A 23,156-nucleotide genomic window follows, 5' to 3' on the forward strand; every position below is an offset into this window, starting at 1 on the left:
CTTTCTCGGGGGAGAGGGACAAGTCCAAGAGCAGCAGCTGACGCGATGTGACAGCCTCTTCCCGTCAGCCTGGTATCACTGCTCCGCAGGCAGGCACCCGGAGCCGGGCGGCGAGAGTGTGACTGTGGCCTTGGAGGGGCCTTTCCCTGGGGAGGAGGCGGGGGCTGTGGTGTGGGGCCCCAGTTGGCAGAAGTGAAGGACGCGAACGGGCACAGATGGCAAAGTCCCCAGATCCTGACACCACCGCCGTCCTGCCGTGAGACCTCGGCCAGGCCCCGTGACGCTCAGAGCCTCGCTTCCTCTCCTGAGGAGGGGGGTTGTGCTGCCAATCAAAAAAGGGAAAGCTCCAGCCGCAGGGCCTGCCATCCTCACACCCTGTGGGCCCAGAACCTTCCTGTGCCTGTTTCCTCGTCAGTAAATGGGGGCCATCAGATAGGCGTGGGGAGGAGCCGGGTGGCATGGGGACCCGGCCGCAAGTGCCCGCCGCCCCTTTTCTAGAAGCAGTCCCAGAGCCACACTGGGCCACACCTTTTATTGAAATGTATGTCATGCAGTCTGTTCAGGAGTTTGAAAAATAACGAAGGGAGGTCTGAAGGCCAGCCTCGGCCCAGAACCACCTGGAACAAGTCCTGAGTAGGGAAGGCACGTTGAGTGACCACCGATTTGACCAGGCAAGAAAGAGAAACCCACAAAGCGAGATGTGGCAGGAGAGCGTGGGGCCTTCGGGGCAATGTGCTGGGAGGGGCCCCCAGTGGGTCCCCAAGTGGCATCTGGCCCCCACCGGTGGCGCAAACAGCCCCAGGTGACCTGTCTCCTGAGCAAGAGCTCCTGGAGCATTCTGGGGACAGGTAGAGGTGACCCTGAGACACCAGACAGGGTAGCACCAGGGGGGCAGGCCAGCTGCAAAAGGTTGGCTGGGGCTGCAGGGCGGGCATCTGCAGTGGACCCAGGGCCCCAGCCTGGGAGACGCCATTACTGCTGCTGCTGACAGGCTCTGCGGGAACCTGTGGGCTAGGCTGGCCATAGCAGCCGGCCCCTGTAGCGGGGGCAGCAGCACTTCAAGGCGGCCCGAGGCAAGGAGGCCCAGGTTGCAGCTGCAAGAATTGGGGACAAGCTGTTCCTGGGCCCAGGGCTGCACAGGGCCCCCGAGACGCCCTGTGCCTCCACGTTCAAGTAGTAAGTGTTTCATGTGTATGCCAGCCAGTCACCTGCCGTTAGAACACAGGTTCAGGCTGGGGCATAGTGGGGATGCGGACGGTCCCCCCTGGTGCCACCTGGCCCTCTGCTCAACAGCCTGCTTGCCCTGGCTCCCCTGGGGTCCTGTGCTGCCACTACAGGGCACCTCCCACGGTAGCCCCTCCTGGAACCTGGTCATCCTGCCCCAGAGGCTGCAGCAGGTACAGCACCAGCCTGCTGAGTCACTGGGAGAAGTTTTCATGTGGAGTGTGTGCTTGACCTTGCGGAGGGATGTGTGGATGGGGAGGGGGTCCTAGGTGGGAGGGAAAAGGTGCAGACCCCAGGCTGGCCCATCCGTCCTCTCGGGCCTACAACTCACTCTCCTTAAACTGTGCCGGGACTGCGACAGCCCCAGCCTTGGAAGGGACCCAGCAGCTGAACCCACCTCCTGACGGTGATGTCCTCCTGGCCTAGGAGTCCTGGCATGGCGAAGGCCCCACAACTTCCCTGGCCCCTCAAACAGTCCTTTGCACACAGAGTTGGGGAGCCCCGTGGGAAGGGGTGGGGTGGGGGTGTCTTCGGCCCCCTCGGAAATTCCTGGAGGCTAGACCGGGGCTGGGGACTGGGACGTGGTGGGGGGTGGGGGATGCTGGGTGACTCTCTGGGGCTCGGGGACCCCATGGGGCAGGCTGCCAGGCCTCTGCACGTGCTGGTACACTGAGATGTTCCTGCCACTGGGGGGGGTGTCTGTGCACAAAGGGCGTGGTGGCGGCTCAGTGCTGAGACTGGGAGCAAAGAGGTGAGACTAGAGGAGGCCACAGGCGAACGCCTGGGGCAGAGGTCAGACCAAGGGAAAGGTCATCGTGGCAGCCGGTGCCCCAGCACCCACACCTCCCGGACCCACCCCCAGCCAGGGCCAGGGACTCACTGTTAACTGACATCTTAGCTCCAAAGGTACCCCAACTCCTGGGTTCCCATTCAGCCCACAGAGGGGCAGGCCCGGACTTGACCTTTGGGGGAACGGAGCACAGGAGGTCAGGGCCCTGAGCCCTAATCAGCCCCCCAAAGGAAGCCCGCAGGGCCCTCAGAAAGGCTGGGGTGTACCTCCCAGGCCATTACCAGGAAGGCTGATCTGGGAGGGGCCCTGGGACCCCGACAGGCAACAGAACATGCCCAGCCACAAGCTCGCCATGAAAGGTGACGCTGCTGACACCCACCAGCTGCAGGGGGAGTCCCTCCGAGCACAGAACCAATTCTTCTGCTTGGACACTGAGGCTGGTCTTTTGAGGACAGTTTGCCTCCCTCCCACCCCAGCTTCAAAGGGTCCTCTCTGAGGAAGCCCACCCACAGGGTGCCCAGTAGGCACTGAGGGGCAGGGACACCCCCAAGATACTGCGGCTGCACCTGGAGCTGGCTCCTGGCAGACGGGCAAACAAGGGCGATGGGGACCCTGGTTCCTGTAGAGCTGACGGACAAGGGGGCAGGGAGTTAGGGGAACGGGTACCAAGGAGAAAACACTCAGTGCTTCCCCTGCCAACCTCTCCACCGACGCACGGCTCCTCACTTCGCGTCCAGTGTGTGTGTGCATGTGTGTGCGTGTGCACAGTCAACCCCAGGCTGGTGCCCATTCCTGGCCTCGCACATCAGGAAGGGCTGCCCCTGCCATAGCCACCCCAGGGCACATGAGTCGGCAGAAGAGAAGTGGCAGCGAGGGGGCAGCCACAGCTTGGCACCATGCCCTCGGGAGTTGGCACACAAGGCTTGTTATTGCTCCTCTCGGCTGGGGGAGCACCCTCCTCATCTGTAGAAGGGACACAGACAGAGGCAGTGGCGGCAGGGGGCCCCAAATCAGCCCCCATGCCAATCACAGAGCAGGAAACAGCAGGTGGGACCCAGGACAGGGAGGCCCCCATCCATGTGCCAGCCCCGGCCTCGGGCCCTCCCAGGCCCACCCACAACAGGCCAGGGCGGCCTTCGGAGAAGCTGGTCAGTGTCTGCAGAGTGGGAGCTGCTGGGGCCGTGGCCACCTGGCCGGCCCTTCACCATGGGGGCTGGACCTCTGCCCATCCTTGGCCAGCCGCCTCCAGGGGCTACAGAAACGAGTCCTTACAAAAATAACTCTAAGCGTCCCCGTGGGGACCAGGTTTCCTGAGAGTGCGCAGGGCCGGGGCGAAGGCCGTGAGGAGAAGGCTGGCCGCCTTACGGCTGCAGGCGCTCCAGGTACTGCGGCAGGGGGTTCTCCTTGACGTACTTCTGGATGTACCAGCACGTGAGGTGGGCCTTCAGGTCCTCCTCCACCACGAAGTCCAGGGCAGCCTGGCAGCGGGCAGAAAGAAGAGTGGTCAGCGCCTGCAGCCTGGCCCTGGGCTCCCGGCAGCCCAGCCCCCACGCCTCCCAGGCTGCTCCCTCCGAGGGCGGGAGCTGGCTGCCCAGAGCCACTTGTTCCACCCGGTCTGCAGTGGAGGTGCTGTCCCCACCCCATATTCCAGCTGAGGAAACTGAGGCAGACGGCTTTCGTAAACTGCCTGAAGCACTCTGCATGGAAGAGAACGAGCCAGGACCAGACCCAGAGCACCTGCACGAAAGGCCCCGGGAGGTGGCCTCTGCCGGGGGGCTGAGAGAACCCAGCGGCACGCGGGCAAGGACTGAACGCGGGCACCGCCCCTGCTGCGTGTGCTGTCCGTCCCTTGCCCACCCTGGCCGCCTGTCTCCAAGACAAGGTGCCCTTTCCCGTCTCAGCGCCTCGGGTGCCTGCCTACACGTCCCTTCCCCACTCCTGCTTCCCAGGCAGCTCCTCCGAGGCCTCCTGGCCCACCCCTGCAGGCTGGGTTAGGGCTGCCCAGGGCCCCACAACCCCCAGGGCGTCCCACACCAGCAGAGGCCCCACTGAGTGACTGTAGGCCTCCCACAGACACGGGGGAGGGGGGCCAGTGTGGGATTAGTCCACAGCTGTCATCCTCGTCTCCAGTGAGCTCCAGAAATGGGGCGCAAGGACGGTCCGCTGCCCTTCCCTGCCCTGGGGCCTTGCCCACAGCTGGTGTTTAATAAATGTTTGCCAACATGAAGCAGAGGACAGCCTGGTGGGTTACTGGTCTGATGAGCAGGAAGCAGCTGGACTGAGCACCCTCGAAGCTGGCCCGTCCGCGGCTGGCCCACTTGGCCTTCCAACAGCCCCAAGCCGCCTTTGCTCTCCACGGTCCACACCTAACCCCAGGGTTTACAACCCGAGACCCTCTGGTGACAAGACTCCAGGCTACCCTCCCATGGTGCAGAAAAAGAAACTGAAGGCCCAGCAAGGTGCTGTCAGAGGCCACGGGAGAAGCGGCCTCAGGCCCCAGGCGGGCAGCGCTCAGGGAAGCAACACCCAAGTGGTGAGCGGGACAAAGGGAGAGCCGGCCCCTGGGGAATGCAGGCCACTCTGCTCCTGGCCGCCATGCCCTCCCTCAGCCCAAACCCGCTCTCCCAGCGGCCTGGGGTTTGAGGTCCTTTGGGGATGAAGAGGAGGAGGACAGCGAGTGGGGCAGGAGCCAATTTACCTGAATCCTCATTTACGCACTCGTTCGACAAGGATTTCCTGAGCACCTATCACGTACTTGCCAGGCACTGGGGCCCAGCCATGAGCTCCTGACTCACAGCAGGTGTCAGCGGCCCAGAGGCTGAACTCTGAGAACCCGGGCCTGGGCCCAGAACCCCGCCACCAGCCCCAGAGGGGCTGCCTGACAGTCGCCCGCTCCCAGTTGCAACCTGTTGGCAAGGCGGGCGCCCGTCTGCGCTTCGGACAAACAGGCCGGTCGGCCGCCAGGGCCGCGGTTTCCTGAGTGGGAGGGCAGCGCCGCCCCACCTCCAGCCCTACCTTGGCGAGGTGCTTGGCGATGCCACGCCCACGGTAGGCGTCAGGGACCTCGGTGTGCTGCAGGTCCACCATGCGCTTGCCCACATACTCGTAGAGCAGGACAGCCCGGTCGTGACATCCTGCGGGAGGGTAGTGGACAGGTGAGGCCTGAGAGGCACAGTGGCAGGGGCGGACAGCGGACCCTGGAGGCGGACCCTGAATAACCTCTCTGAGCATCAGTGCTCTCATCCCCGAAGCGTGGATAAAGTCAAACGCTCCTGGCGGCATTCGGAGCACTCGGTGGGGTCACCTCCCTCAGCTGCTCAGAGCAGCGCCCAGAACACAGGCCCCAGGCGAGCCTTCGCTGTATAATCAGTCTCTCCGTCCCAGGGCCCCCAGCACCCTCTCCACGGCCCAGCTCTGCGTCCCCATCTGAGCGCCCTCCCAAGGATGTGGGGTCGAGGTCCAGCGCTGGCTGCAGAGCAGGGCTCAGCAAGTCCCCCACTTAACTGGAGCCCGAAGAGAGAAGGGGGCAGGCCGTGAGCTGCGTCAGGACCACCGCCGTACCGTAGACACCGTGGATGAGACAGTGCAACAGCAGCCCCCCAGGAAAGTGCCACCGGGCACAGGGAGCAGGGAACAAACAGGCCTGCCCAGCCCAGAGCTCACCAGCGCACCCTGAACGCCTGTGGGAAAAACATTTAACTGGCGTTCCTCCAACCAAAGTCTTTAGTTCCCTGTTTGTCCATCCATCCAACCATCCATCCATCCGTCTGTCCGTCCCCCATCCGCCTGCCCATCTACCTACGCAGCCGTCACCCCGTCCATTTGTCCATCTATCCATCCACTCCACTCAGCCACTGGGGACACACCAATGGACAGCCAGACAAACAGCCCTGTCTTTGTGGAGCCAACCGGAGAGCAGGCAGAGAAGGGACAAGGAAAAGGTTCAGGGCGGCGTGGCAGGGCTGGAGCGGGGGAGGGGGCTGGGTGACACCTAGGGGACAGTGTCCTGGGCGGTCACAGCCAGCGCAAAGGCTCTGCGGTTAGAGCAGACAAGTCACTGTCCCTAAAAGAAAGCACGTCAAGGTCACCTGGCTTTCCCTGATTTTTAAAAGCAAATTGTCGTGTCTTTTTCACTTTAAAGCAACACAGAGAATTTGCTTCTGAATGCCACCCGGCTCCCAGCCTGAGGAGAGTGTTGCCAAGGGGAAGAATGACAGGCTAGAGATACAGTGGCCAGTCCAGGGTCTCACGGTAAAGCGGACAGGGTGCAACCCCAGTTAGGAGGAGTTCTGGCTCGCCCCAAAGCTCCAGGACTGAGACTCAATTCACCTCCCCTCTTCCAGATGGGCAGACTGAGATCCAGAGACCAAGTCCCATAGCAGGTCTGAGGTGAGCCGGCGCCCAGGTGTCCAGACCCGGAGCCCAGTTCCCTCCCACTGCTGTACCCGACACGCCCCCGCTCTGCCTGCAGGCCTTTGCCCTGCGGTTCGGTCTGCCAGGAACACCCTCCCCCGTTCGCAGGCGCAGCTGCGGGGCCCCAGCACCCCTCCTCGCGGCCTGACTGCTCCTCTGCCGGCTGCGCCCACCGTCTGGCCAGGGCCCAGCTGTGCACCATGGGACTCGGCTCTCAGCTCCCACACCTGCTGGGTTAATCCAGCTCACCCAGGATACGAGGCCGGGGGGCAGGCTGTTTTGGGCCTGGCCCGGTCACCAGTCACTGAAGGAGCTGCCTGCCTGCCCTGGCCATTTAATTACCCCAACTCACTGAGGGCCCATGTGTCAGGCAGGGTCTTTGTACTGGGCACATAGCAGTGAAGAAAACCGACAGAATGCTCCCTCTTAGAGGGAGACAAACAATAAGTAATGTGATCGTATACAATACAGGGTCTGCAGGTGAGGAGGTGGGGGTAGGCTGCTGTTTTAGAGAGGGTGCACAGGGGAGGCCTCTCCTGAGCAAAGACCTGCAGGAGGTGAGGGATCCAAGAGGAGATGCGGGGGATGAGCAGTCCAGGTGGGGAGAACAGCACATGCAAAGGCCCTGGGGTAGAAGAAGCAGTGAGGAGGCCGGCAGGGCTGGACCCGAATGAGTGGAGGAGAGCAGTAGAAAGCCATGGTGGGGATGCTGGGGCCAGACCACGCGGGGCCTTGCAGGCCACTGAGAAGACCTCCACTTTTGCCCCACCGCCATCATGGAGTAGGGCCTGGAGCTTGCTAGTGTTCCTCTGTCCATTCGTTACTCCCTCCTTCAAGCAATGCTCCCGAATGGCCACTCGGGCTGTCAACGGATCAGATTCCGGGACAGCCTGGGCTTTCTCTGCCCCGCCTCGCCCCTGTTAGCTCCCTGTGGTCACGTGGGCTCGAACACTCCTGCACCCCCAGCTCGCAGCCCAGGGCAGACACCCAAGAAGCATCTGTCCCCAACCAGCTGCTGCTCTCCCGCTGCCAGACGCATACGCGGGCGAGGCGACTTGCAGGCTGCCGCTGCCAGCACGCTGGCCGCCCCGGGTCACCCCGCCTGCAAGGAGGCAGGCCAGGAGCGCTGCAGCTGGCCCAGGGCCGCCACGGCCAGCCTGGCTCAGCTCTCTGCACACACTGATCCCCAGGAGAACCTCCCAAACGGGGACGGCTCTTAGAGCCCAGTTTCCAGACTGGGAGACTGAGGCTCCAAGAGGCGTCACACAGCTCGGCGGTGTGTGGGGCTGGCTGCAGACAGGCCGAGCTCACTGACAAGGGTCTCCTGGCTGAAAGAGGAGCAGAGGCATCAGGGGCCCTCAGAGTGGAGGGGGGCCACCAGGGTGGACACGGGCGACGCGGGAAAGAAAAGCAAGTTAATGACCCCCCACTGGCCAGACCACACCATGCTGGGCTGGGGAGGAACCGGACCCCCAGGAGATAACCCCCAAGTGCTGGGCCTATGGCCTGGCATCTCAGCCTTGGAGGGTCCACAAAGGCCACCGAGTCCCAACTGCCCACACCTGACATGGTCTGACTCCCCTCCCCGAAACCTGCCTGGAGAGCCCAGGACACGGCCGACACCCGCGGCTTAGGCCAAGTTCCTGGGGTCCTCCTTGCCTTGTCTTTCTCTCAGACTCTGACCTGATCCTTTCGCAGGTCTACGGGCATAACTTCCAAAACATGCCCGGAATCCAGCCACTGCTCACCTCTCCACGGGCCCCCTCATCCGCCCGTGGATGCCAAGTCAGACCCCTCTGTTCTCTGCTCGGGCCACCCCACTGCCCCTCAGGCAGCACAGCTCTTGGCTCCCTGGCCTTCGCTGGGTGGCTCTCTCCACCTGGCGCCTCTCCCCCAGGGTTGCCTCCTCCTCATTAATCCAGGTGAGCCCAAATGTCACCTCCTCCGAGGCCTCCCTGACTGTCAGCAGAAGGCAAGGACAGTGCTACGGGTCACTCTCTCACCCTGCACCAGCGTCATCCCGCCACCAGTGGCTCGGCCCATGGATACTGCTATCTCCACTCATACGGGCATTGTGGGTAGAGCCCCTGGGCATGGCCTGGCTGGATGCCAGGCCCCTCTGGGCTGTATTCCATGAGCTGCCAAGAACCCCAAGCTTCAGACTAGCAAAGGGGGTCAGTACTTGCCACTCGGGGGCTGCAGGAACAAGCCGAAGGCAGGGTGGGGCCCTGGGTTCCAGTGCCAGCTCTGCCAGGTGACCACAGACCAGTCCCAACACCTCTGAGCCGGAGGCCTCGTTAGAAGGACCCTTCCCTGGGTCTCTCCACCCCAGGGCCCTCCGCCGGCCCCAACCCCAGGACCAAAGGCCCCAGGAAGTTAGCAGGGGGAGTGGTCACTGAGAACCCATCTTCCCTGACAGCCAGGGAGGAAGAGCAGGGCTCTAGGTGGGAGGTGTGGGGTCTTCGCAGAGGGCGTTGACTGCCACCATCCCCACGCTGCCTGCACCGGCCCTGAGAGGAGGGCCAGTGGGTTCAGACACCCACTGACAGAGGACAAGCCTGAGGCAGAGGAGAGCAGAACCCAGCCCTTCTGCTCCCCGTGGGGGCTGGGCAGCAGACGGAGAACGAGCGCGGCAGCAGGTGGCAGGCCTCAGAAGCACCTGCACCGGGAGGGCACTGTGTCGGTGGCTCAGAGGTGGCTTAGGCAGAGGGGCCAGGGCCTGGAGAAGCTCAAGGGGCCCAGCCAGGAGGCGCGTCAGGCAGACCCTGGGGCCCATCCGGGAAAGGCCACCCACAGACCAAGCTGGTCTCCTTGTCACACCAGGCACGCTCTCCTGCCCTCTGCGCAGGGACACTGCTCCAGGCGTTGCTACGGGGCACGAGGTCCCTAGGGGTAGCCACATGGCTCAAGCAGGGCTGCACACCCAGGAGCGGGATCTGAGCGCCAGGAGCCCGGCCACTGCACTTTCAGCCCTGCTGCCTCTGGGGCCTTGTCTTCCCACCTGCTAGACGGGGTGTGGAGGGTACAGAGCATGGGGCTCTGGCACCGCAGTGAGCCTCCTTGCAGCAGGCGGACACTCAGCCCTGGTGGGGAGGGGAGAGAAGGGCCCACAGCTCAATCCTGGCTTAGCCGCCTGCTGGCTGCGGGCCCTGGTTTCCCCACCTATGAAATGGTGATATGAAAGCCAGCATTTCAGAACCTGGATTTGGGGGTCAGATGAGCCTGAGCTGCAGTGTCTCTCACACCCCGTGTCAGCAAGACCTACCCACGCTTCCTTCAACCTCAGTTTAGGAGCGGGCCATTTCTCCCCACCCCGACTCACACGGCCTGGACTAGTGCAGTAGCCACCCGCCTGCTCTGTCCTGCCCCGCACAGTCTGTTTCCCTCGGAGCAGCCAGAGGGAGCCTGGGACATCCTGTCCATCCTCTGCTCAGGACCCTCCCAGGTACCAGAGCTAAAGCCAAGTCCTCACAATGTCCCTCACCATCTGTCCCCATGACTTCTTGACGACATCTGCTATGATCCTCCTCTCTGCATTCCTCCATTCCCTGAGGCACACCAGTACCACAGTGCCTTTGCACTGGCTGCTCCTTCCACTTGGAACACTCTTCTCCCTGGAGCGCCTTTCCTTGTCTCCTTCAGGTCTTTACCTAAATACCACGTTCCCAGGGTGGCCCTCCTGGACACCTGATTCTAAACAGCAGCCCTTTCCCGACATGCTCTCCCCCGCCCTGCTCTCTGACTCACCAGGCCCTTGCTTCCTAGGACACTTTACACTTTATTCATTGTCCAGCACTGTCCAGACTGTCAGTCCCATGCGTCGGCAGCACCGAGAATAATGCTTGGCACACAGCAGGTGCTCAGTAAGGACTTAGGGAACGAATCCCAGCTCTTCTACCTACGAGGTGCAGGACGCTGGGTGCATGAGTCACTTCGCCGTGCCTCAGTCTCCTCAACTGTACTCAGGGAGGGCAGCTCCCCTCACTGCAGCCAGCAGTGCCATGGGGACACAGCAAGCGCCTCTGTGCCTGGGGCCTGCCTGGACCTCGACAAGGACCGCGCAAACGCAGCTGCTCAGACATCGACCCTTGCGGCTGCGGTGGCTCATGAGCCTCGCTCTGCCATGGGGACGGCCGGGACAGGCCTGCGCCGGGAGCCCCAGGGCCACTGCACCTCTCAGCCGCAGTGCTCACTTCTCAAGGGACACAAGAGCCGGCCTCCAGGCTCAACTAGTCAGGAGACACCAACAGGCGGGTCCCCTCCCCAGCTGAGGCAGGGTGGGGCCCAGACGCAGACTACCCTCTCTCGGCCCCACGCAGACGGGGCTGGGCCCGGCTGCACCGCCCCGGCCCTGCGGACTGCCCCGGGCGTCCCTGTGGATCCCGGTCCACCTTACAGCCAGCCATCTGGGCAGCAGGTTCCGGAAGGGGGCAAGTTTGGAAATACAGCTGGGAGCCCAGCCCCAACCACACAAGCCTAGGGGGTGTCCTCTGCTCTCCCTGTTTGGAAGAGGGCAAGAAAACCCCAAACAGTCCCTTTTTCTCCTGTCTCTGTGAGTGTATAGGGCCTCCTGAGCCAAGGGAACCAGAGGCCTCTCTGGAACCTCAGAAAAGAGGATTTGAAAATCCACAAGGCCCCTCCCCACAACAGTGGCCAGGGCCCTTCGTGTCACGGCCAGCTGGGCCATGGCCAGCACCATGGTGGCAGAAGGACTTGCTTCCACGTGGACAGAAGACAGTGTTTGAGTTGTGGCTCTGGCACTTCATGATGCAAGAAGGCAAGTCACTTCTTCCCTGTGGTCCAAGCCTCAGTTTACTCATCTGTAATGTGGGGTGGTGATGCCGACATCACACGAATGCTGTAATGGGTGTGTGCTGAGGCCCAGCTCAACAGCCAGCACAGCCCACACGGGGGTCTGAGAAAGGTGGCAGCAGCCTGTCCCAGCGTACTCCTGACCTCAGGCAAGCATCTCCTTTTCTGGGTCTCTGCCTTCCCTTCTCAGAAATGGGCACAGAGGCGTCTGCGGGCCCTTCCAGCTGGGACACTGCCACAGGGGGCCCAGCTGGGTGGGAAGAAAAAGTTATTAACAGGTGCGGGATTCAGGGACTTCACAGTCCTCGATTTTATAGTCGTATTTTCTATCCTCCACACCTCTTAGGGTGCGGGTGTGTGGGCTAGAAAGTGGGAGAACTTTTCTTTATACGAAATGAAGACTTTGCTTTCTCTGTGTTTTGAAAACTAATGACCAGTTCGCGTTTATCCGCACTTACTAAGCGCTGCCGGCGCCGTCCTAAGTCCTCACTGACCACCGTGGGTCCTCACCACTAGCCAAGAGGGATGCACAGGTGTCAGCCCCGCTTTAGAGATGGCAGCTCTGGGGCACACGGAGACGAGACAACTTGGCCGAGGTCTCAGCCGCTGGGGTCCGCCGGCGACACCGCCCCGCGGGCAGAGGCCCCCTCCATCCGCCCCGGGTCTGCCCACAGGCTTCTCCTCCGCCTCGGTGCGGGGAAGGGTCCCGGGGCAGCAAGAAGCCGCGCAGCACCAGGGAGGGAAGGGGAGGGCGGGCGGCCCCGCTCGCCGGGCTCTCAACCAGCAGCCCTCCGCCGGTGTCCGCCAGCCGGAGACGGCCGGGCCTGCGCAGGTGCGGGCTCCCCGGCCGAGGCGGGGGCTGAAGGCAGCGGACCGGCGCCGCCCCGCCCCTGCCTCCGCCCGCCCGCCCGCCCGCCCGGCGGCCGCTCCGGCCCGGCCCGCCCGCGAGTCGGCGCGCTCCCCGGGGCCCGCGGGGCAGCCCGGCTCCCAGGCCCGCCCGCGGCGCCCCTCCCGGCTGCGCGCCCCGCCAGGGCGGCCGCCCGGCGCGCAAACAAAGGCGGGCGGCGGACGCCGCGTTACCGTTGAGCCGGACGGTGAACTGGCGGCGCCGGCGGTCGTGCTCCACGCGGATAGGGCTGCCCTGCTCCGGCGCGCCCGGCGGCCCGGCGCCCGCCGCGTGCGCCATCTGCGCGGCAGCGCGCTCCGACCCGCCGGCTCCGGGCCGCGCGGACGGGGCGCGGGGCGGGGCCGGGGCGCGGGAGCACGCGGGGCGGACGCGGGCGCGGGGCGGGGCGCGGGGCGGGGCCGGGGGCGCGGGGCGGGGCGCGGGGCGGGGCGGGGCGGACGCGGCCAGGAGCGCGGGGCGGGGGCAGGGGGCCGCCGGGAGCGCGGCGCGGGGCGGGGCGCGGGGCGGACGCGGGGCGGGGCGCGGGGCGGGGCGGGGCGCGGGGCGGGGCGCGGGGCGGGGCGGGGCGGACGCGGCCAGGAGCGCGGGGCGGGGGCAGGGGGCCGCCGGGAGCGCGGCGCGGGGCGGGGCGCGGCGCGGACGCGGGGCGGGGCGGACGCGGGGCGGGGCGCGGGGCGGGGCGGGGCGCGGGGCGGGGCGCAGGGCGGGGCGGGGCGGACGCGGCCAGGAGCGCGGGGCGGGGGCAGGGGGCCGCCGGGAGCGCGGCGCGGGGCGGGGCGCGGGGCGGACGCGGGGCGGGGCGGGGCGGACGCGGGGCGGGGCGCGGGGCGGGGCGCGGGGCGGACGCGGGGCGGGGCGCGGGGCGGGGCGCGGGGCGGACGCGGGGCGGGGCGCGGGGCGGGGCGGGGTCCCCGGAGCCCCGGCCGCGGGTCAGCTGTGCGGTCACGTGCTCACGGCAGCCTTGTTTTGATACATTCCATTCGACTCTTAAAGGGGCCGCGCGTGTCGAGGCCGCGTTCCCTCCAACTCCAAACAAAATAACTCGCGCCGCTCCCCTCGGCCCCTTCGGCCTCTTGAGTTTGACCCACAGGCACGTTTGGGGACCCCACACGGACCCTTTCTGCAGAAGACGTAACGACCTGTAGAGGAATTCTAGGCATCCCCTCGCAGCCGCCATGTATTAAGCGCAGGCCGCGTGCACCGCGTGTGTGCACAGCAAAGCTCTGGGAAGCTACAGGGAGCGCTCAGTGAGGACGCCCTTCGCTCGCTGAAAATTCTCATCACAAGCCTGAGAAGTGGGAGTGCTTGAGTCCGTTTGACAGAGAAGGAGATAGAGGCCCAGGGCGGTGAAAGGCCTCGTGAGGGCGCGCACAGCAGGGGCCCTGGGAGCATGGGGGCCGCGGATCCCACGCTGTGCCGCCGTGGCTGCTGCGCAGGCATTATGCCGAGAAGCCTCGTTTGGGATAGGGGTGAAATGCCGTCTCTCCCCAAAAGAGGCAGAAGTGCACAAAGAGGGCTTGCAGTCCCTGGATCCACTCTGCAGATGGGGAAATCGAGTCCCAAGAGGGTTAGGGACTTGCCTGAGGACACACAGGACTCTCGGGGGCCCAATCTTTTTTGAAAGGAGACTTGACCAGCTCTTCCCCGCCCCCAGCCACTTGCTCACATCTTAGCTGCGCACTGAATCGCATGACTATACCTTACGTTTTACTGGTTTGTTGATTAAGGTGTAAGCTTAACATTTACTGACACCTGATGATCACCCAGATCGAGAGACAGAAGGCTTGTGTTCCCCTCAGCCCCTTCCAGTCAGTGACCCACCCCTTGAGGCAACCAGTCTCCCGGACTTCTAGCATCATTGCCTAATTTGCTTTTCCTAGAGCTTCATATAAACAGAATCGTGTAGTATGCACTTTATTGTCCAGTTTCCTTTGTTCACCATTTCACCTGTGAGATTCATCTGTGTTGTTGCAAGTCTCTTTTTCGTTACCCAGTAGTATTCCATCGTGTGCGTGGGCCACGATTTCTTTCCTGCCCGCCTGGGGATGGGCGTTGGCTGTTTCTGGGTTTGGCCTGGGATGAGTCAGCCGGCTGGGGACGGTCCCTACCGGGTCTTTTGGTGCCTGTATTGGCGCGCTCCTCCTGGGTGGCTCCAGGAGCCGGTTGCTGGGTCTTAGAGCAGACGTTCCTTGAGTTTTATGAGAAATTGCCAGATCTCTTCCCGAAGTGGTTGTAGGATTTCGTACTCCGCCTACACTGTGGAGGGGCACCTCTGGCGCTGTCGGTCTTCCAGCGAGTGTGAAGTGGCCTCCCACTGGCGTGGTTCTCCTCTGCCTGAGGACTGCTGATGGACCGAAAGCATGCTGGTCCCGGAGGAGACCTTGGGGAGGAGTTGCTGAATGAATGTGTGGTTCTTGAGGTGAGAAAGCAAAGCTGGGTCCCAACTGTCTTGATAGATGGGCCGTGGGTGCTGGAAGCTCCTGTGGCCGGGCCTGGTGGGGCTGTGTGGAGACCTGTCGAATGTACATGGATATCATTTACTCAGTCAATCAATACCTCACACAGCAAACGTGTATCAAGCACTCCCTCTGTGCCGGCCACTGTTCTAGGGGGCACACCCGTGAAGAAGACAGACACCATTCCCTCCCCGCAGGAGCTTACATTCTAGGGGAGGGAGAGCCAATAAGGAGAGAGGGCAGTAAACACATGGTCCATCTCGTGGAGAGAAGTGCCCTGGAGAGAGACTCAGCCGATGGGGGGTGTGCTTCTGGGGGTTTCAGACAAGGTGGCTGGGCAGACCTTGACTGACATGTCGGCTCTTTTTATGGGAAGCTTAAAGGAGGTGAGGTCGGGAGTCAGGAGATGTCGGGAGAGAGCTCTCTAGGCAAGAGAACAGCCAGTGCAAAGGCCCTGAGGTGTATTTAACACACTGAGGCTAGTGTGGCTGGGGACCCATGAGCCAGGGGAGTGGGGAGGGGCTGAGGGGCCCGAGGGCGGATGAGGGGCCTCGCTTGCCACAGTGGGGCCTCCAGCTTTCACTCTGAGCCCGGAGGAGCCATGGGAGGGTTTCGAGCAGACCAGGGACGTGATCTTAGGTTTTGTTTTTATTTTTTAATATTGGAAAATTTCAAACACACGTAAACAGAGAGAATAATAAAATGAAGTCCAGTGCACCCATCATGGCTGAGGTTTTTGTTTGTGTTTTTTTAATTAAAAAATTAAAGGTAGTATTTACACACAGTAAAAATGACCCCTTTTGGCACATGGTTTTGACACGTGTAGCTACCCCCACAACCAAGTTATAGAACTGCCCACCAGCCCTGATCCCCTTCGCCCCCTCCACCCTCCCCCAGCCCACCCCGCCTGGCTCTGCCCCGTCTTCTGGCTTTTCCAGGGTGTCTGTATCTGCCCTCCACCCGCATCACGCCTCTGCGATCTGTGCGCGCTGTGCGTGTCAGCCTTCTGTTCCGTGGAACCTGGAACAGCCTGTGTGGCGGCTGGAACGGCCTATGTGTGTGGCTCCGCCCGCCGCATGGGGATGGACTGCTGACGGGAAAGACCAGCCGTGGGGCCCCTGCTCTAGTCCAGACGAGCAGTGACAATGGTGGCCTGTGCCCACTGTCCTGAGCTCCTCAGGCCTCCCAGCACGCTGCCTGGAAGTGGCTGCTGGCAGCCTCGTTTCACAGAGCTGGTTCAGTAACTTCCTTGGGTCGCACAGTTGGCAAGGGCAGAGTCAGATTCCAGCCCAGCCTCTCCCTGCTCTCTCCCCAAGAGTGGGACGGTCCCTGCAGGGCACCCTGACAGGCTCCGTGGACATCTTCAGATGCTCTGACCCACCACTATAGGGCTCCAGGGAGGTGGCGGAGCTTGACCTCAGAGTCCTAAAGGCCAACCTCAGGCACCGCCAGCCCCTGGGCACCGGCCGTGCGGGGAGCTCGTGGGCTGGGCCGCGATGCCACCTCCCCATTGTAGGAGTGGGAACTGAAGCCCGCGAGGAGGAGGAGCCCAAGAGGTTAAGTGACAGACTGAGAATTTGAACCATGTCACCAGGGCCTTGCTCTTGGTCCATCTAACTCTCCACCCCTGGGCCTTTTTCCTCATCTGTGAAATAGAGTTAAGGAGTACGAATAACTTCTGATGTCCCAGCGTCCTGATGTTGGAGGCTGAGACCTGAGCAGGCCCTCCTGTGCAACCGAGGGCCAGTGGCAGTCCCTCTCTGGGCCTCACTTTCCCTCCCCCTGGGACCGCTGCTCTGCCAGGCCTGTGTGGAATGAGGTGGGCAGGTCGGTGGCTGCCTGCCTTGGTCACTAGCCCAGTGTTCTTCCCAGGGAGCCCCGCCCCTGCCCCATTTGGACCCAGCCACCCTGGTGCCCACGCAGGGCCTCCACTGCCCCTCTGTCCTTTCCTAGTTGGACGTGCGAGAGGTGCTCGCTGACGATTTTAAAATCCCTCATAAACCCACCCCCAGAGTCTACCAGCGTTCACAGTTTGGCTGTGTCTCCTTCTGGACATCTTGTTTGTTCATTCATTCATTCACTCGCTTGTTCAGTGTTGACTGAGGAACCACTATGTGCTCTGGATTCTGGGAACATGTTCATGAATAAGGCAGGCCAAGCTACTCGCCTGGAGCTCTTTACACACAGATACTATTTTTTCCAACAAAAATGTAATCGTATTCACTGTTTTGTAGTCTTTCTTTTCCATTTAACAATATACTATGAACAATTTCCTTTGTTAATGTATAGAAAGCCACAGAATCATTCTTTAAGAATATTTTCTGTTTAAGTTTTGATTAGGTAATATATGCACGTTTGGGAAAGTAGAACAGAAGGCGTGTGGGCACCGAGGCCCGTCTGGCTCACCCGCTCCTTCCTGCCTGCCCTCCCCACCACACATGGAAGCAGCTTTACTTGTTTCTTAAGAAGTTTGCCCGTTTTCCGCACATAAACCCAAGTAAACACAAATATATTTTCTTTCTTCCCATTTTTAACCCAAAAGTTGGCATATAACCCAAAAGTTAAGCGTGTCACTTAAGTGTGTGTCCTGGAGCTCTGCCCATGGTGCCCGTGGTGCCTCCACGCTCTTCCGTGGCCACATGGTCTCCTGCTGAGTGAACATTGCAGTGTCCTCAACAGACGACAGACCCTACCGGTCTCTTGACGGAGTCCTTTCTTGTGGCTGTTCGAGTCATCTCTCAATGCAGCATCTGTGCCTCAGCAGCTCCTCCTTCCCTCTTAAGGACACGGGGATTGTCTCAGCAGCCCCGGTCGTTGGGCACTGAGGTCAGTTCCCAGCTGCTCGCTGCCCTGAGACGAAAGTGTTTGTGCAGGTGTTTGTGCTCAACTGCACTGTTAGCATCTCAGAAGACTTACACCGAGTAGGGCGTGTTCATGTGTTACGGTCTGTTCACGTGTCACCTATGACGGGGAAGCCATTCTGCTTTATGCCCGCATCGGCCTGAGTGTCACGGGGGCTCAAGAGGCCTGACTCACGCCTGTGGAGCATCCATCGCCCTGCGCCGTGACCACGCGCCCACAGGGGCCTCCTGTCACCGTGGGCCGGAGACAGTGTCTCAGGGAGACGCGTGGATGCCGCCCTTCCTGCGACGCAGCTGAGCCTCCTCCCACAGCGCGAGACCCTGTGGACTCGCTGTGTGCGTGCTATCTGGAAACACAGCCTCCTTGAAACCTTGAGGAAAAAGTCTGTACCCCTGTCATGTGTGCTGTGTGCTCTTCGTTCTGAAATGGTAGAGACTGTGTGGACAGACACAGAGTCCTGACACGCCAGGCGCTGTGCCGGGCGCTCCAGGAGCTCGGCCTCCTCCAGCCCCACACCCCTCTGAGAGCAGGGACCACGCAAGCGAGGGCACTAGGCTCTGCAGAGACTGGCGCTGGGTAGTGGGGCTGAGATCCAACGCTGAGGCTCAGTCCAGAGTCTGACCGCCGGGCAGAGGAAGAGCTGCAGGGCCGGGCCTGACCCACAAGAGTGTCCCGAGGGCGGCACGGTGTCCTCCCCAGCAGCCCTGGAGGCCCCAGAGGTCATCTGGAGTAGATCAAAGGTCAAAAATGTGGTGGGGGCAGAGCCCAGACAGGTTCCAGGGCTGAGGGAGATGGGCTGGGTGTCGGACAAAAGGGAGTGGTGTGGAATGTGGCAAAGTAGGGACTACCTGCCTGTCCAAAGGGGCAGCTGCTCGTCCAGCTGACGGTGTCACGTGGGAGATCAGCTCTGGGTCTTCTTGTCTGTCAGAGGAGCTGGAAATCAGAGAATAAAGTGAGATCTCCTAGTGTTTAAATGTGGGCAATTGATTTAAAAACACAATTATATGCTGCTAACTCTCAAATGGTTGCGGGAGAGAGAGGATTTGGCAAACGGTTAACAGGTGATGGACCAGATGAAGTCCACATGCGTATTCATTGCAGGGTTCTGCCCATTTTTCTGGAGATGGAAATTTTTTCAAAAAAAAAATTGCAGGGAAAAAAGAGATAAAACCAATAGAATATGTGAATATTGGTTAGATCCTAGTTCAAAGAAAAAATTGAGCCATAAAAGACATTTTGGGGATAACGGGGCACTGGACCGTGCGTATGATGGCTATGGGGTGACAGCTTTCTTCTTAGGTGGGGTCATCGCACTGTGCTTACGAGGAGAAAGTCCTTGTTATCAGGGGAACATGCTGAGGGGTTAAGAGCAAAAGGTTATGATGTCAGGAACTTACGTCAAATGCTTCAGAAGGCGGCCTGTGTCTCCACGCGGCGGGGAGCACATGGGGCCAGGCGTGAACCGCCTGCCCCAGGCTCCAGCGTCCTGTGCGCTTGACAGTTTTCATAATAAAAATTTGGGGAAGAAAGCAACCATGGGGGTGAAACAGAATGTATGTGGGTGCTGGAAATGGCCCCCAGTTGCCACCTGTCATGTAGCCCAATTCATTCCCACTGTAAGTTGGGGAAACTGAGGCCTAAAGAGAAGCAGGGAGTGTCCTTTTCTTGGCCGCTGTTTCCTGTCCTCACTGGTCCCCTCACCCGTGAGAGGCAGGTGCTGGGCTGTGGGGCGAGGCTGAGGCACCCTCTTGTGCTTTGTGTTCTCTCCCAGGGGAGCGCTGTGAGCCATGCTGTTTTAGCTCCGTTCCACAGAGGCAGAGAGTGGGGCCCAGAAGGAAGAAATGAATTGATTAATTGCATATCACTTTGGAGACGGAAGCTGGTCCTCAGGGCCTCTCATCTTCCCTTCTGTCCCCAGAGCCAGAACACCGGCTTTGGACTCAGCAGGCCCCGCTCTGTCACCAGCTTTGCTGTGTGACCTGAAGGACTCACCTAACGTCTCTGAGCACAGCTTTGGGTGAGAAGTTAATGGCAGGTGGCATGTGAGAAAGCGCCCGACCCACAGCCCTGGACACAGTGGGTGCTATCACGTGTGCCTGTGCCCCTGCAGTTGCTAAAGTCTATGCACCCCAGCCACCGTGCCCACCCAGGCCACCCCCCAGGGCCATCGGCCCCCTCAAGCCTTCTCGCTCTGCAGCCCCAGACCATCTAGCTGCTGTTCCCCCAGCCTCGCCGCACGGCTCCGTGTTCCCCTCCTGTCAGGGTTTGCCACAAGCCTTGGAGCCATTGCGTCACCCTTCCGAGCCTCAGTTTCCTTGTCTGTAACACAGCAGGAAAGGCCCCAACTTCTCAGGGCTTTTCTTCTCCATCAAACAGGCTTCCCTCCTCCTCCCTCAGCTTTAATGAGGTATAATTTACATACAGCAAAATTCACCCGTTTAAGCGTAAGTTGCACAATTTTGGAAAATGTATACGGTTATGTACCACCCAGCACAAGCATCAGAGAGGACATTGCCTCTCTCGCGAATCCCCCTCATGCACCTTCGCGGTTACTCGCTGCCCAGCACGGGCGACACTGGTCTGTGTCGTGTCACGGAGTGTGCCTTTTCCAGAGCAGCACATGGATGGAACCACCCGGACGTCGCCCTGCGGCCCGGCCCCTTGGACTCAGCAGAGCACATGGGGGCCTCGCCCCGGGCCCTGCCGTGTCTGCAGTTTGTTCCTCTCCCTGTCGCTGAGGAGTATTTCGTGGGTGGAAACACCCTAATTTGTCTTCTGTTCGCAAGTTCATGGACATTTGGGTTCTTTCCAGGTTTTAGTTACAATGAGAAAAAGCTGCTTTGAGTGTTTGCATACAGGTTTTTTGCGTTTAAACATAGGTTTTCATTTCTCCTGGGAGTGGAACGGCTGGGTTGTAGGCAGGTGTACAAGCGCATTTAATTTTACAAGAGGCTGCCAAGCTGTTTGCCAGAGTGGTCGTACCATTTTGTGTCCCCACGGCAAGGTGTGAGAGTTCTGGGTTCTGCGTAGCCTGCTGACACCGGGAGCCGTCGGCGTTCTGGAAGGCGTGCAGTGCAGTCTCGCTCCAGTCTTGGTTGCGCTCCTCTGCCGACGGAGGGTGCCAGGCGTCTTCTCACGGGCTGACCTGCCATCTGGATGTCTCCTTTGCTGAGGAGTCTGCTCAGACCTTTGGCACATTTTTTATCGGGTTGTTCGTTTTCTAACTTTTGAATTGTATGAAGTCTTTGTCTGTTTCGGGTACAAGCCCTTTATCTGGGGTGTGTTTTGCAAATACGTCCTCTTGGGCCAGTTCTGAGGGTTCGGTAGCGTCATAAATGCTCATGAGTGAGTGCTCATGTCATGGCTTTTCTCGGTGCTACTGTTATTTGGTTCCTCTCTTTTGTCATTGTGGACAGCCAGGACCTCCTGCCTCTCAGCCCAGAACTCTCAGGAGCACCTGCAGAGAGGGTCCTTGGGGCCACAGTCGCACCCTCGGGTCCCCTCCTCTGGAACTCCCTGAGGGAGACGCAGCCTCTCCTGGAGCCCGGGACAGCTCTGTGTTGTTTGTTGTTTATAATATTCGTTTATCAAAACTGACCAGCTGGCTTCAGCTGCTTGGCTGGGCCCGGAGGCCTCACCCTTCCTGCCCTCTGCGGGACACAGCCACATACCTCCCCACCCCAGCCCACACCCACGCTCCCTGCATGCCGGCTGTGCACAGACATGTCCCCTCACTCCAGCCTCACGGCAGCCCCGGATGAGACAGCTGAGGCTCAAAGAGGCCGTGTGGCTGCTCGAAGTCCCACTGCCCGGGAGAGGGGGGACTGAGATGTGACCACAGGTCCTCTTGCACAGACATCGTCACTTGCTCACACTCTCATTCATCGAACATTCACCTGCTCGCACATATTGCTGGACTGAGCAGAGACCAGCCGGAGGCAGACAGGGACTATTTACTGATCACCTGGCAGGTGCCGATATCGCCCCATTTCACAGAAGACGAAATTAAGGCTTAGAAAGACCGAGCAACTGACTCAGTGAATTGGTGGCAGAGCAGGATTTGCACGCAGGCACCCTGTCGCGTCAGCCTGAATGCCTGGCCGCTAGCCCACACTGAACTCGGCCTCTTCCCCTCCGTGGGGCCTGCCCCATCTGCGTGCGGTCAGCGGCTCATGTGCGTCCTCACTGGCCATCGCAATACCTCTCGAGAGTCGGTCCTGCTGTCCTCGTTTCACCCATGCCCTCCCCCCCTCCTGAAGCCCATCCTGCTCCCATCTCTGTACCCTCACCCACGCAGGGCGGCTTCTCCCGCTGCCCTCCCCGCCGAAGCAACAGCTGCCTCAGCCCCGTGTGGGGCCCCGCGAGGGGACGGCCGGCCATGTTCGATGCCTGTGCCCCCGCCAGCCGCCTTTTGGGACTGTCTTCTTCAGACACTCGCACGTGTGGGAAACGGTGTTCGCCCGAGGATGTTCCCTGTAGAGGCAAACACCTGGAAGGCGCCCAGATGCCTGGGAACAGGAGCCAGCTGAGGGCGCCGGGGCAGCCAGTCTGTGGACACTGCACAGCCGCGAAGGGGTGAGGCAGCCCTCCACCCGCTGAAGGGAAGGCCACCCAGGATCTAAGGGAGGTGTGAAGTCACTGAGGGCTGTGCAGCACAGTGAGAAGAGCTGACAGAGTCTCCCCTGCAGGGACACACGGCCAAGTCCCGGGAGGCGCCAGGCGGCTGGGGACAGAGTGGGGGCACTTTTCACTCTCTACCTTGTCACATTTTGAATTAAAGTAATTGAGTTAAATTAAATCTGGCTGCCACGAGTTCTTGGGAGGTGGGTGCCTCCCACCAGCCCTCCCCTTGTCCGTCTCTGTCAGACTGGATGCCCCGAGGGAAGGTGCCTGGCTGAGGCTTGTCCTTCAGAGGGGCCCACGCATCCAGCTCGGGAGCCTAGGCGGCCACTGGCCTGGATCCCGAGGCCTCCTCCTGCCCTGGGGCCTCAGGAGGGGCTGAATGCATGGCCAGGCCTCAATGAGCTCTGCCTCTGTGCCAGGCACATGCTGATCCTCACCCCAACTCTAAAGGGAAGACCAATAAAACCCCCACTTGACAGAGGAGGAAACTGAGGCTCAGAGCAGTTAAGAAATCCCATTGCTCCCCCGGGGGGGGACACTGGTAGGCCAAGCGGCCAGCACCTTTGAGGGATGCTGGCTTTCCACCCACCTGCGGGCCCCTCTGCCTGGGAGTGCCCTTCTCCTGCCCTGGATCCGACAGGGGACCCAAAGATACATCAGGCCTGGGCCTGTGGTCTCTGATCCAGTGTGATAAGGGCAGCACAGCATTTGCAGGAGCCCAGAGGAGGGAGCAGTAACTCTACCTGGAGCAGCAGGGAAGGCTTCCTGGGGGAGGTGGTGCTGGCGTTCAGCCTAGAAAGATGAGGTGGCTGACAAACCCTTCCACTCAACATGTTCCCCACTAAGCTCGCTATCTTCTCTCCCCACACCTGCTGCCCTGCCCGGTTTTATCTTTGTGATTAGCACCCTCCTCCTGAGCCCAGAGAACGCCTGGAGGCTCTCCATCTCCTTGGCCTCCTCTCGTGGCCTCTATCCTCTTCCAGCGAGCCACTAAGGCCTCCGAACCTTTCTCAGATCCTGCCCCCACCTTCCTTCCCACACTTGTCCCCTCTGGACTTGCTCTGGCTTC

The 23,156-nt window shown here is 61.2% G+C and overlaps 1 protein-coding gene and 1 non-coding gene across 2 annotated transcripts; both read right to left on the reverse strand.

The window, feature by feature from the left end:
- Positions 1-513: 513 nt before the first annotated feature.
- On the reverse strand, positions 514-12,492 carry NATD1 (N-acetyltransferase domain containing 1). The gene is made up of 3 exons (XM_070226663.1): positions 12,320-12,492; positions 5,030-5,148; positions 514-3,492 (listed from the first exon to the last, which is right to left on the reverse strand). Exons 1-3 carry the CDS (start codon positions 12,423-12,425, stop codon positions 3,376-3,378), a joined length of 342 nt encoding a protein of 113 aa, XP_070082764.1. The 5' UTR covers positions 12,426-12,492; the 3' UTR covers positions 514-3,375.
- MIR9108 (microRNA mir-9108) lies at positions 1,200-1,314 on the reverse strand. The gene has a single exon (NR_128136.1). It is a non-coding gene; the product is annotated as a microRNA mir-9108 (primary transcript).
- Positions 12,493-23,156: the final 10,664 nt, after the last annotated feature.

Source organism: Equus caballus, chromosome 11, assembly GCF_041296265.1.
Source record: "Equus caballus isolate H_3958 breed thoroughbred chromosome 11, TB-T2T, whole genome shotgun sequence".
Lineage (NCBI taxonomy): Eukaryota > Metazoa > Chordata > Mammalia > Perissodactyla > Equidae > Equus > Equus caballus.